At 34.3% G+C, this 12,343-nt stretch overlaps 1 protein-coding gene across 2 annotated transcripts; it reads left to right on the forward strand.

The window, feature by feature from the left end:
* The first annotated feature begins 1,711 nt into the window (after window positions 1-1,711).
* LOC132645036 (pyruvate, phosphate dikinase, chloroplastic) lies at window positions 1,712-11,625 on the forward strand. Of its 2 annotated transcripts, XM_060361777.1 has the most exons (21): window positions 1,712-1,870; window positions 2,202-2,523; window positions 4,344-4,400; window positions 5,002-5,232; window positions 5,988-6,125; window positions 6,296-6,458; window positions 6,560-6,795; window positions 6,894-7,022; window positions 7,169-7,348; window positions 7,728-7,865; window positions 8,147-8,311; window positions 8,394-8,555; window positions 8,641-8,730; window positions 8,946-9,084; window positions 9,334-9,511; window positions 9,909-10,038; window positions 10,251-10,379; window positions 10,528-10,665; window positions 10,757-10,834; window positions 11,138-11,229; window positions 11,393-11,625. In XM_060361777.1, exons 2-21 carry the CDS (start codon window positions 2,245-2,247, stop codon window positions 11,433-11,435), a joined length of 2,895 nt encoding a protein of 964 aa, XP_060217760.1. In that variant the 5' UTR covers window positions 1,712-1,870; window positions 2,202-2,244; the 3' UTR covers window positions 11,436-11,625. The 2 variants fall into 2 exon arrangements, with proteins under 2 accessions (XP_060217760.1, XP_060217761.1); XM_060361778.1 differs by lacking the exons at window positions 1,712-1,870; window positions 2,202-2,523 and adding an exon at window positions 3,993-4,092.
* The last annotated feature ends 718 nt before the right edge of the window (window positions 11,626-12,343 follow it).

Genomic DNA, 12,343 nt, shown 5'->3' on the forward strand with positions numbered 1-12,343 from the left:
CATTAGTAACCTATTTTCAACTTGCAAAAATCCACAAACATTTAAGAAGTAACAGTATGATATTACATAAATATTTCAAAAAGAAAAAAAGAAAGCCGAAGCACAAAATTTAAAAGAACTAATCACCTGAGATCAAAAGGAATGACCAACACGTGGGAAGTAGATAAAATGTGTTACTTATCAGTTATCACATGCTGGATAAAAAAAATTGATGAGAACTTTTGGGTGCTATATATATATTTGATGTAAGTCTACAACTATTCTGATGATGGATAACGAAGGTCTTAAAAATAGGGTAATAATAATAGGTAACAAAAGGTTTAAAAACTGAAAATTTAAAAGTACCCATTTATGGGCTAGTATTTAAGAGCAACAATTAATTTTTATTCAATTGATGGATCGTGGGAGTAATATTAAGAGGGTTAAAGAGATGATTCTTTTAAATTTTGACATTGCATATTTAATTTAATTAAGAGGGTTAAAGGAATGACTTTGAGATTATTTAACATAGCACATAAATGATAAAAAAAGATAGAGAAAAGTCCAAAAAAAGGAGAAAAAAAATAAGTGTGTTTTTTGATCAAAAAGAGGTGTCACGTCACTTTTTCTATTCGTAGCTTTATTAGATATATTGATGTGTGTTGGGAGAAATGGCACGTGCCATAAATTCCATGGTGAGAAGAATATTCCAACAAGTCTGGAACACTTTTTGGGTTACTTGGTTACTATTTTTCATTTTTTGCTATTTATTTATCTCCTTTAAAGTCGTTATCATCATAAATTCAAGCATCATTCAAAATCCAGAAATTCCCCTACACACCCCACACCCTTTATTACCTCTCGTTTACTCCATAATCTTCCTCTAACTTGTGAGTTAATTATTGGATTGTAACCTTAAGATTCTGCATAAAATTGTACCAAAAGTATTTGACACATTTACTAAGGAAAAATGAATTATTTGGTAGTAAAAACAAATTGACTTCCTCTAATTTGAAAAATATTAAGATTTTCCATATACTTTAATGTTCTATTACTCATGATATTACCCCCTCTGTTGGTATAACGCACGACTGTTAAACGGCTAAAACTAATCTAGTCACTTTAGAACTAAATTGGTTATACTTCCCCCGGCCACTTTTACTTGTCATGTTCGCTTCTCGAGAGTCAAACTGCATAAGTTTTGACCAACATTTTAGAATGTATTTTTTCATCATATTAATATGAGAAGAAGTACAACTTATAGCATTTTTCAGATAGTTTCCGAACATCTAAATTTTAGTTTGAAATATTGAATTAATATAATTTAATTTAGCTCCGAAAATTAGTCAAATTCACTCTCAAGAAGTCAAACATGACAAGTAAAAATAGACAGACGGAGTATATCATTTAGGGGCAGAAAAACTATTCCACCAAAAGTCATATTCTTCTTACCTTTTGTTTCTTTTATTATTCAACCTCAAGTTATTTTTTTGATTAAAAAAAAAAGTATCATGAAAAAACCTGCCGAGCAATATTATCCCTCGAGTTGATATGTGTGCCATGCCATGAATTGGCCCATACATAACCAACTCAACTTGCATGCGGTGTATTACAGAAGGGTAACTTCGGAAATTCATGTTTCTGTCACAAATGTTTTTCCCTCCCAATTAGTCAAAATCATAGTTAACCATCTTGCAAAAAGACTGACACCATTATTGATCACGCCACTCTAATATCGTCCACAAATAATGTTTTTTTTGTTTTTGGCTATTCATTCATATTTTTTCATATACCAAGTAATATTCGTCCTGCACATAAGCCAACCGCCATTTTCCATTGTGATGTTAGAAATAACTGAATTTCTTTGAACTTTCAGCTCTCTAAAACAGAGGTATGCAATTTTTGCTGATCATATAGTCTTTAATTAGCTGTATGTTTTCCTATTATGTGTATGAATCTCGATATTTAAGTTGCAGGTTAAGTTGAAATTACTTTTCTTGATTACCCTTTTGTTCGTAATGAGCATATCCTATATTTATTACTCCATATAGCAGGGGACTTTTAATTTTTGTGTATCAATTAAAGAAAATTCTTCTCACAGTATGCAAATTTTGCTGATTTTACAAAGTTTATGTGTAAGCTGTGTGATTTTAGTTCATGGTAGTTGTCCATTTCTTTGATGACCATTTTGTTTGTTTAATTAAAAATATTTGTTATAACAGGGGACCTTTAATTTGGCGTGTTGGATTTTTTTGAAGAAGAAAGATGAGTTCAACCATGAAGGGGTTGCTGTTAAAGTGCAATACAAATGACATGCACATGAGAAAATTACAAAAATATAAGTATGCAGAACAGCAGCAATTTCAAGCAAAGTACCCTTATGTTGGCACCCATGTGAGTTGTTCTACTTGGAGTGAAGTCATTAGGTGTCATCAACAAGAAGCAAATGGCTTTTCAAATTCCCCAACTCCCATAAGAAAGCAAAATCTTCCACCTCAGGCAATTTTGAGTCCTGTTTCAGATCCTACATCAACTGCAAAAAAGGTACTCACTTCACCTTGAAATTATGTGTATTATTAGCCGGTTTTTTCCCACCCGATATCCAATACCCACTTTTGAGGGCTTGATAAATCCGAATTCTTGCCACTAAAGTTTATCAAAGGAGGAAGCGCTCCCTGTCCAGAGGGAATCTAAAATTTCTAAAATATGGGTTTACCATTAAAAAAAAAAAGGAAAAAATGTATTAAGTGGGGTTTGATCCTAGATAAACAACTCAACTTTCAACAGATACACCATTTACCTTTTTTGTAGCATGTGTTCCAGCAGATAGTATTATACTAATTTTAGAAAATATATACATAAAATACCTAGTTTTATAGAGAGACCATGTGTTCACGTGTCCCATTTTTTACACCTAAAATCGCCGCTGTCCCTGCCATGAATTTTCTATTTTTAGGGTTCGAACCCGAAACCTCTAGAAAAGTAGAGTGACCTCTCCATCTCACCAACAACATGATGGTACAAATCGGTTTATTTAAATCTAGTTGTTTCGGTTAATACTGCAGAAAATTATGCAAGAATTACTAATGCAGAGATTAACTTCTGTTAGTTCACATTGATGTATGAAAAAATAGTATACGATATATAATTTAAAATATATGTTTATTTTTTAAGCAAAATAAAAGTTTGTTTGGTGCAATGAGGTTTAATTTTTGTCGGTTTAGTTGTTTTAATTATGTCTAATAGACTAGATATGCATGTATATAGGTCCTTTTTATTTGTCGCCTAAAGTTTCAGGACATCCATTAATAGAATAATTTAAAATTATTCATAAAAGAGTACTCCCTCCGGTAAAAAAGAGTGTTCTCTTAATTTTTATTTTTTGGTTTAAAAAAAGTGTCTACTTATAAGAGTAAAAAAGAATTAATCTTATTTTTCTAATTTTCTAATTAAATGTTAAATGACCAAATCCTGATATCTATTTAATTACGACTAATTTAGTGAAATTACTTAATTTTGTCAAAAAATTAATATTTTTTTAAGGGGTGTGCAAATGACCAAGTGGACACTCTTTCTGAACCGAAAGAGAATTTGATTTAAATTACTTTATTAATGATTAATTAATGATCAACAACCAAGAGAAGACTTATTAAAATGGGGCTAGTTGAGCATTAATTCATCTGGTTTCAAAATAAGTGTTCACTTAGCCTTTAGCACATTCTTTGAGCAAATACTAATTCGTAGATAAAAATAAGTATTTTAACTAAACTATTCTTAATTAAAATATGTATTTGAACTTGGTCACTCAACACTTAATAAGAGATATCTGAAAAAATAAAGTTAATTGTTTTCTGATTAATTATTATTATGGAAAATAAAAAAATCAGACTTTTAGAGTGAGAGAGTTTACACGTGCTCTGTTGAATTTGTTATTCAGTAGACTGAAACTTGACACCTAGATTTGCCACTAACACGTTGCCCATATAAGTTAATTCTATCACTCAGACTGATCACGTCACTCTGTCATAACTAAGTCCTCAATTGTTGTTAGAGTTCTTTGAATTATACAGTCAGAAAGATAAGAGTGATTTCTGTTGAGTTGTAATCATGCAGGTACATTTTTCTCAATTTTATCCAAAAATGTTTTGTTTTTTGTTCTTCTAGTTATACTTGAGTTGCTTAAAATTGTGTATCAATTGAACTCATTGCTTTCAGCTGGAACTGTATATGCCACTTTGTGTATACGCCTTTATTACAACTAATAATAGAAGAACTTCAAAATGTATCTTTTATGTAACTTATAGGAGACTTTTATTCTTGCGTAAGTAGAATTTAAATGGTTCAATTTTCTGTCTGGTGGACAGAGAGTTTATACTTTTGGAAAAGGAAGAAGCGAAGGAAACAAGAGCATGAAGTCCTTGGTGAGTTATTTTTCATTTCCGTTTTTTTTTTTTTTTTTTGGTATTTTCCTTCCTTAGCAATTCACATGCCTTTAGAATTTTCTTGCACTAAATTTTTATCGAAAAGATTCATTTTTTCTTTTCTTTTCTTTCCTCAGTTAAAAAATGTAAATTGTTGAACTTCCTTCATTTAGATTACTGATAGTTGGTATGAATCACAAGTGAGAGGTTAGCTGCAGCATATATACAAACATGCAATTGGAAAAGTCACAAGCTATAGACCTATTATAAATTTTTGATATTTTCGTAGAGAGTTTACTATCCTCTTAGAACTTAGTATGAAGAAGCAACATTTTCTTTGTTCCAGAAAGGACGTGGTTAAGATTCCAGATGACCATGCTTTTACATTTGGAATTAATACACTCACGGTGTCAATTTTATTTTTATTTTTTATACTATCAGTGTAATTTAATCTGTTGTAGCCTTAACTTCACTTATTAAGGGTAACTTTACCTGTTATTATTTTTTAGATGGCCTGAAAGTGTAAATCTTTTATATGAACTTCTACGTTGTGATAGTTTGAAGCTCAAGCTTATTATTGACATTTGTATGTGTGTTATAGTTGGGAGGTAAAGGTGCAAACCTTGCTGAAATGGCAAGCATTGGATTATCGGTGCCGCCTGGCCTTACTATATCAACAGAAGCATGCCAGGAGTATCAGATTGCCAAAAAGTTTCCACAAGGACTGTGGGAGGAGATACTGGAAGGTTTGGAGGCTGTGGAGAAAAACATGGGGGCTTTCCTTGGGGACCCCACGAAGCCCCTCCTCCTGTCGGTTCGGTCTGGTGCTGCTGTAAGTCTCTTCTCTGTTTTTGAATAATCTTAAGCCTTCATCGATAGTACTTGCTTATATCTCATTCTCTATAATAAATCATTTTAAGGACACCTAGTTTATCCATTTCGTGATATTTCATATCATTGAATCAACAATCGTTGAGCTTGTTTGTTGAATATATAATATGTGATGCATATTTTGAGTCCTTAAGAGGTGTGCTACTTTAGTTAAGCGTCTCTAGTCTAAACACCCTTTTGTCGAAAATATACTTTTTAAGTAGAAGAAAGGGCAGTCCGGTGCATGAAGCATCCTGAGTTCACACAAGGTTCAGGGAATGGCCACATCCAAAGTGGTCTGATGTAGTCAACTTATCCTAACACAAGCATCAGCCATTGATTCCTTGGCTCAAACCAGTGATCTATAGGTCACACCGAGATAACTTTACCTCATGAAATTCACTCCTTCATTCCTGTACTAACTTTACCTTTTAAGTAAAAGTAATAATAAAATTCCTTGATTGATTGTACATAAGCTTTAGTCTTTTCAATTGTCCAATTTGAGAATGTACATAAGTTCAGGACTAAGCATCATCCATTTTAGTCCATTTAACTAGGTCTATCATGTATGCAGTTTACTTATTTAGAATGTTAGTCCAATTTGAGAATGTACATAAGTTCGGGTCTAGGCATTATGCATGTTAGTCCATTTAACTAGGTATATCATGTATGCAGTTTACTTATTTTCTGTTTCCACCTTGCTCGATCTACTTATAGATTTCCATGCCGGGGATGATGGATACTGTGTTGAACCTTGGACTCAATGATGAAGTGGTTACTGGTTTGGCTGCCAAAAGTGGAGAGAGGTTTGCTTATGACTCATACAGACGATTTCTTGACATGTTTGGAGGTGTGGTGAGTATTCTCATCAATGTCTATTATCTTTTCTAATTTTCCAGCTCTTGTGTTAACTTCCTTCTTTTTCAAGTTTTCCTACATTTCTTGAAAAGGCAACAGAATGCTGGTTAAAGTATCATCCTAGATTTTATCTCCTATGGTTTTAACGGTACTCTCTTTGATTGAAGGTAATGGGTATTTCACATTCGTTATTTGCGGAGAAGTTAGAGAAGTTGAAGGACGCCAAAGGAGTGAAGCTTGACACTGAGCTCACAGCATCTGATCTTAAACAGCTTGTGGAGCAGTACAAAAATGTCTACGTTGAAGCTAAAGGTGAAAAGTTTCCTTCAGGTAATGTAAACCACAACCAGCTTTCACTGATGGCCTTTTTGGCTTAAACCAAATAACAAAGGTTATGAGAGTTAACTTTGTGGATATGACTCTGCATACAGATCCCAAAAGACAGCTGGAGTTGGCTATCAAAGCAGTTTTTGATTCTTGGGACAGTCCAAGAGCCATCAAATATCGGAGCATTAACCAGATAACAGGACTTAAAGGAACTGCAGTAAACATTCAATGCATGGTGTTCGGGAACATGGGTAACACTTCAGGAACAGGTGTTCTCTTCACTAGGAATCCAAGCACCGGCGAGAAGAAGCTGTATGGAGAGTTTCTAGTCAATGCTCAGGTCTAGAATATGCTACTTTAGTTCATTTTATGGTGCGTTTGAGTTTTTAGAATGTCTCATATTTTTGTCAAAAAAGCTGACAAAACTGCATTAATCAGGGAGAGGATGTTGTCGCTGGAATTAGAACACCTCAGGACTTGGACATAATGAGGGAGTGTATGCCTGAAGCATACAGGGAGCTTGTGGAGAACTGTGAGATTTTAGAGCGACACTATAAAGATATGATGGTAAACTTCTAGCATTATAGAGGACGACTTGTTTGCTTTACCTTTCTATTTTCATATTGGTTAAATAATTTATACATCTCCACCTAAATAGAATTCTCAGAACTTTATTACAAATCTTTTTCTGTTTATGTTTTGACAAATGGCAGGATATCGAATTCACTGTTCAAGAAAATAGACTGTGGATGCTACAATGCCGAGCAGGGAAGCGTACAGGTAAAGGAGCTGTGAAGATAGCAGTTGACATGGTGAATGAGGGTCTTGTTGACAAGCGCACAGCTATAAAGATGGTGGAGCCACAGCATCTAGACCAACTTCTTCACCCCCAGGTCTGATATGTTTTTATGTTTTGCATGGAGTATGATGTAGCACTGGTGCAGTAACTCTTTTTTTCTTTGAGAGAATAGTCAAATAGATAGAAAGGTGCCAACTCTAGAATGTATCAATTGTTAACACCGATCCGGGGTAGAACTTTGGTTATTATTTAGGTAAGCTACTCTAACTGTACATCATAAGGGATTTTCTAGAGAATCATTTCCTGATAGGCAATAAGAAATACTTTGTTTGAATTTTTTAGATGCTGCGTTTGAATTTTCTAATTCTAGTCACTTGTACTTATGTTGGAATTCATCTATTTGGGTACTTATGCTTATCAGTTTATTGGAAATGTAAAGAAAAATACTTCTTTTCTTCTTTTGTTTGTCATAGTTTGAAAATCCATTGGCTTACAAAGACAAGGTGGTAGCAAAGGGCCTTCCAGCCTCTCCTGGGGCAGCAGTGGGACAGGTTGTGTTCAGCACTGAAGATGCTGAAGCATGGCATGCACAAGGGAAGAGTGCCATTTTGGTATTTCCTCACCTTACCCTTTATCTAATTAAGGTGATAGCTATGCTACCACCCTGTCGTATCTTTGTTTATATGAATTATCCTTTATTGTTCCCCTGGATTGGGGGAGGGTATCAGAGTGTTTGTTGGGAGGTAACTACAAACTAAGATATTGTTTATTGAAATTTTTTCATCAACCATTTATTGGAAATCTTGGAAACAACATCCACAAAATTCTTTCCTTGTGCAATTAACAGTTTCTCTATTCTTGAAATTGAACTTTTCCCTTATGGCATATAAAGGTGAGAACTGAAACAAGTCCTGAAGATGTTGGAGGTATGCATGCTGCTGCTGGGATCTTAACCGCACGAGGTGGAATGACATCTCATGCAGCCGTTGTAGCCCGCGGTTGGGGTAAATGCTGTGTGTCCGGGTGTGCTGAAATTCGTGTCAATGAGTCGGAAAAGGTACAGCTATAGCTACTCAAAGTGAAACACAACTGTTAACATCAAGGAACTTGGAAGAAATCATTTGACCAGTTTAATGCAGGTTCTCATCATTGAAGACAAAGTGATTCATGAAGGAGATTGGATTTCATTGAACGGATCAACAGGTGACGTAATCTTGGGCAAGCAACCATTAGCACCTCCAGCTATGAGTGGTGATTTGGAGATCTTCATGTCTTGGGCTGATAAGATCAGGCGCATCAAGGTGCCGCAGGATATACAGTAGTATTATGTTGCATAAGTAACTATGATACTTTTAACTGATCATCAATATGTTGCCAACGGATTAGGTTATGGCAAATGCTGACACACCAGAAGATGCACTAGCAGCAAGGAATAATGGTGCTGAAGGGATTGGTCTCTGCAGGACAGAGCACATGGTACTTTTTTCTTCTTTTACTATGTATACTGTCTTTTTTTTTTTTTTTTTTTTGCAATATTACATTGACTCTCATCGGGTGATTTCCAGTTTTCTTGCCTTCTTCAAATTTCAATGAAGAATAATAATCAGTACTGTCTCCAGAGAAGCGCCACATCTTTTATTTATGACATTCATTTTTTATTCGCTATGAGCTGATGTATATCTCTCTTTCAGTTCTTTGCATCAGACGAAAGAATAAAAGCTGTCAGAAGGATGATAATGGCAGCTACTGTTGAGCAGAGGAAGGAAGCGCTCGACTCATTGTTGCCTTACCAGAGATCTGACTTTGAGGGCATTTTCCGTGCAATGGATGGTAACTTCAATAGCAACTAATATTATTACCTTTCCATACTGTGAGTTACCTAAGAAAAATGATGGGATATTCTGGGCTTAGAATGGGCTCCGAATCTTGTATTTCATTGCCTTGCTAGATAAATGTTCATTTCCTTGTTCATAAGAACAGAACCATAACTAGAATTCAGTTTGTGCTTGTCCAAATTTCCCAGTTGAATAACCTTCCAAAGTGAATATGTTAGATGTATCAAGTTTTCTGTCTTTTCAGGTCTTCCGGTAACAATTCGACTGTTAGACCCACCACTTCATGAGTTTTTGCCAGAAGGGAACCTGGAAGAGATTGTAAGTGAACTAACAACAGATATAGGCATGCGCGAGGAAGATGTCTATTCTAGGATTGAGAAATTGTCAGAAGTCAATCCCATGCTCGGATTTCGAGGCTGCAGGTCTGATCTTTTTCGTATCACAAACAATTGATCTACTTTTACTACATTACTTAATTAGGGTGATTAAATTCTTTGCGAGAATTGAAGGATGTTGTATAAAAGTAAAAAGTTATAGTAAGTTCCCAATTTCTTAAGAGATGGATTCCTGAACGTCTATATTACAAAGGGGCATATTTTTTGTAACACGTTCCGCTATCAATGTATAACTTGGTCCAGGTAGTGCTCATCCGATTTGAGCGATGCAGCATCTCTTTTATGCTCAAAATCACGAACCAAACTTTCTTACCATGTTCTGCTTGCAAATTGCTGGTGGAAACTGTAGTGTGTTTGAAACTATATATATACAAGAGACTTCTTTTTCTCATATAGTAATATTTGTTTTTTCCCTTTTTTACAGGCTAGGTATATCCTATCCAGAACTGACAGAAATGCAGGCTCGTGCAATCTTTCAAGCTGCTATAACTATGAACAACCAGGGTATTTCAGTCTTTCCAGAGATAATGGTTCCCCTTGTTGGAACACCTCAGGTATGTCTTCCTGGCCTATAGAAGAATTTTTTCCCTACTCTTACATATTGAGTATAGTTGATGTATCAAGAACATTGTCCTTTCCATTTTATGCAGTATGTAAAAAGAGGATGCAATGGTTATTTTTGATAAGTGGATTTATACCTTTGTTTCCTTTTACCGACTCTTCTGAGAAATAAATTCCAAAGTAACAGTGCATCTTTAATTGACAGGAATTAAATCATCAAGTCGGTTTAATCCGTGATGTTGCCAAAAAGGTTTTCTCAGAGATGGGTACCTCATTGAATTATAAGGTGGGAACCATGATAGAGATTCCTAGAGCTGCTTTGATTGCAGATGAGGTATGTTTTTCTCTCTTATTTTACTATGAAACATTATTAATTTAACCTCACAACCATGAAATATCTAACTTCTACTCTAGAAAAGCTTCCACTTGGCTATATAATATTGATTTGCTTACGCTCCATGTTTTCTGGAAATTGGTGATAGATTGCTAAAGAAGCAGAGTTCTTTTCCTTTGGGACCAATGACCTCACGCAAATGACATTCGGATATAGTAGAGACGATGTAGGCAAGTTTCTTCCTATATACCTAGCGAAAGGCATCCTCCAACATGATCCATTCGAGGTTAGCTTGCCATATCTCAAACTACTGTCCATGTAAAATGCACAATTTTGGAAACTAGCATGTCGACACTTGAGGATTTAATGTCATTCAGGTTCTAGATCAAAAGGGTGTTGGCCAACTCATCAAGCTAGCTACAGAAAGAGGTCGGGCAGCAAGGCCAAACTTGAAGGTCAGTTGTGAATAAGGGATTTAACTTATATTCACTAATAATGTAAATACCTTTTACACTATTAATGTAATTTAACCTCCAACAAGCTAGTTTTACTTTTTATGTGACCTTTCTTTTACATTGTTCGTTTATAGAAGTTCAAACTCTTGATTAAGTGATTCCTTAAACAAAACTTAATTTCCTCAAGTTCCGTTTTTCATTTTTGGATCAATCTGATTGTTTGTCCCTCCGGTACTAGATTCTTGATTTTTGGTTCAATGTGTAAGGCTTCTTGTTCATTGATCGAAGTGTGACATATACTAGGTTGGAATTTGTGGAGAACATGGTGGGGAGCCTTCTTCAGTTGCATTTTTTGCTGAGGCTGGATTGGACTATGTTTCTTGCTCTTCATTCAGGTCTTTTTTCTCTTCTATACCTTCAATATTATTGACTAATACAATGAGGTTCAAGACCAAATACAACTTTCCAAAAGCTTCTTAAAAAATATTTCAATTGTGTTTAAAGATTCTATTAACTCGCGATCGGCTAATGGTTTTCGTAATTCATGTGCTTAAACAGGGTGCCAATTGCAAGGCTAGCTGCCGCACAAGTTGTAGATTGAAGGCAAGGTTCAAGGAAGAAGGAAGATCAACTCGATTTTTAGCAGATGTAAATAAATAAATACAATTTGTACAAAAAAAAAAAAATTGTATAGGAAAAGCGGAACAAGATCTATTAATTTTTTTCATAGACATAAAACAAGTGTTTTTATGTTGAGAAATAACAAATAAATGATTTGTTTTATTTTTGCACCTTATTCTCGTGCTTTATATTTTGTCTGTTTTACCTTTTAATCTTGGGTCTGTGTTTGCTTTGTTATGAGGCTCGCGTAGTTTGTTACATTAGTGCAAAAGGATAAATTGCATTGGTTTTAATAAAATTTCTGGAGCTTATGATTGCATAAAATGAGTTAAAGTAGTGATTGTGATGTGCTGAAGCACTTGACAAAGAATGATATTGTGTAGTCGAGTAAAATGTATTTTTTTAAAAACTTTATGTGATGATATTTAAATGAGGACATAGTTTAAGAAATAAGAGAACCGAGCAAAATGCACTTTTTTCTCATTTTATGTGAGATATTTAAATGAGAACGCAGTTTAAGAAATAAAAAAACAAATATTCAGCACATACTTGAAGTGCCTTTAGAACTTGCATAAATTTTATGACATCGGAAGACTAGTTCAGAATAATTTCTTTTGAAAATAACATTGGATAGAAAGATATGTATTTGGGTCAGCTTATATTTAAAAGATAATTCACATATAATTTTTGTTGGTTTGTAAAGAAACCTACTTTTTGATTGCTTTTGATTTGTATTAACAAATTTTTGTTTAATACTTGAAAATCAAACTTTATGTTTTAATCAGATCGTTATTGAAGTTTGTTTCGAAAAAATTTCTCAACTTTTTCTTCTAAACCAATTACTAAACAGCTTCCCAAAAGTATTTTTTGCAATATTCATCATTCATG

Source organism: Lycium barbarum, chromosome 6 (assembly GCF_019175385.1).
Source record: "Lycium barbarum isolate Lr01 chromosome 6, ASM1917538v2, whole genome shotgun sequence".
Lineage (NCBI taxonomy): Eukaryota > Viridiplantae > Streptophyta > Magnoliopsida > Solanales > Solanaceae > Lycium > Lycium barbarum.

What these genes read in the sequence shown, in the direction of transcription:
- LOC132645036 (XM_060361777.1), top strand. Translation starts at nt 2,245, where the DNA reads ATGAGTTCAACCATGAAGGGGTTGCTGTTAAAGTGCAATACAAATGAC. An exon ending in CGGTTCGGTCTGGTGCTGCT is followed by an intron (nt 5,233 to 5,987) that starts GTAAGTCTCTTC and finishes ATCTACTTATAG; the next exon opens with ATTTCCATGCCGGGGATGAT. An exon ending in ATAAGATCAGGCGCATCAAG is followed by an intron (nt 8,556 to 8,640) that starts GTGCCGCAGGAT and finishes CCAACGGATTAG; the next exon opens with GTTATGGCAAATGCTGACAC.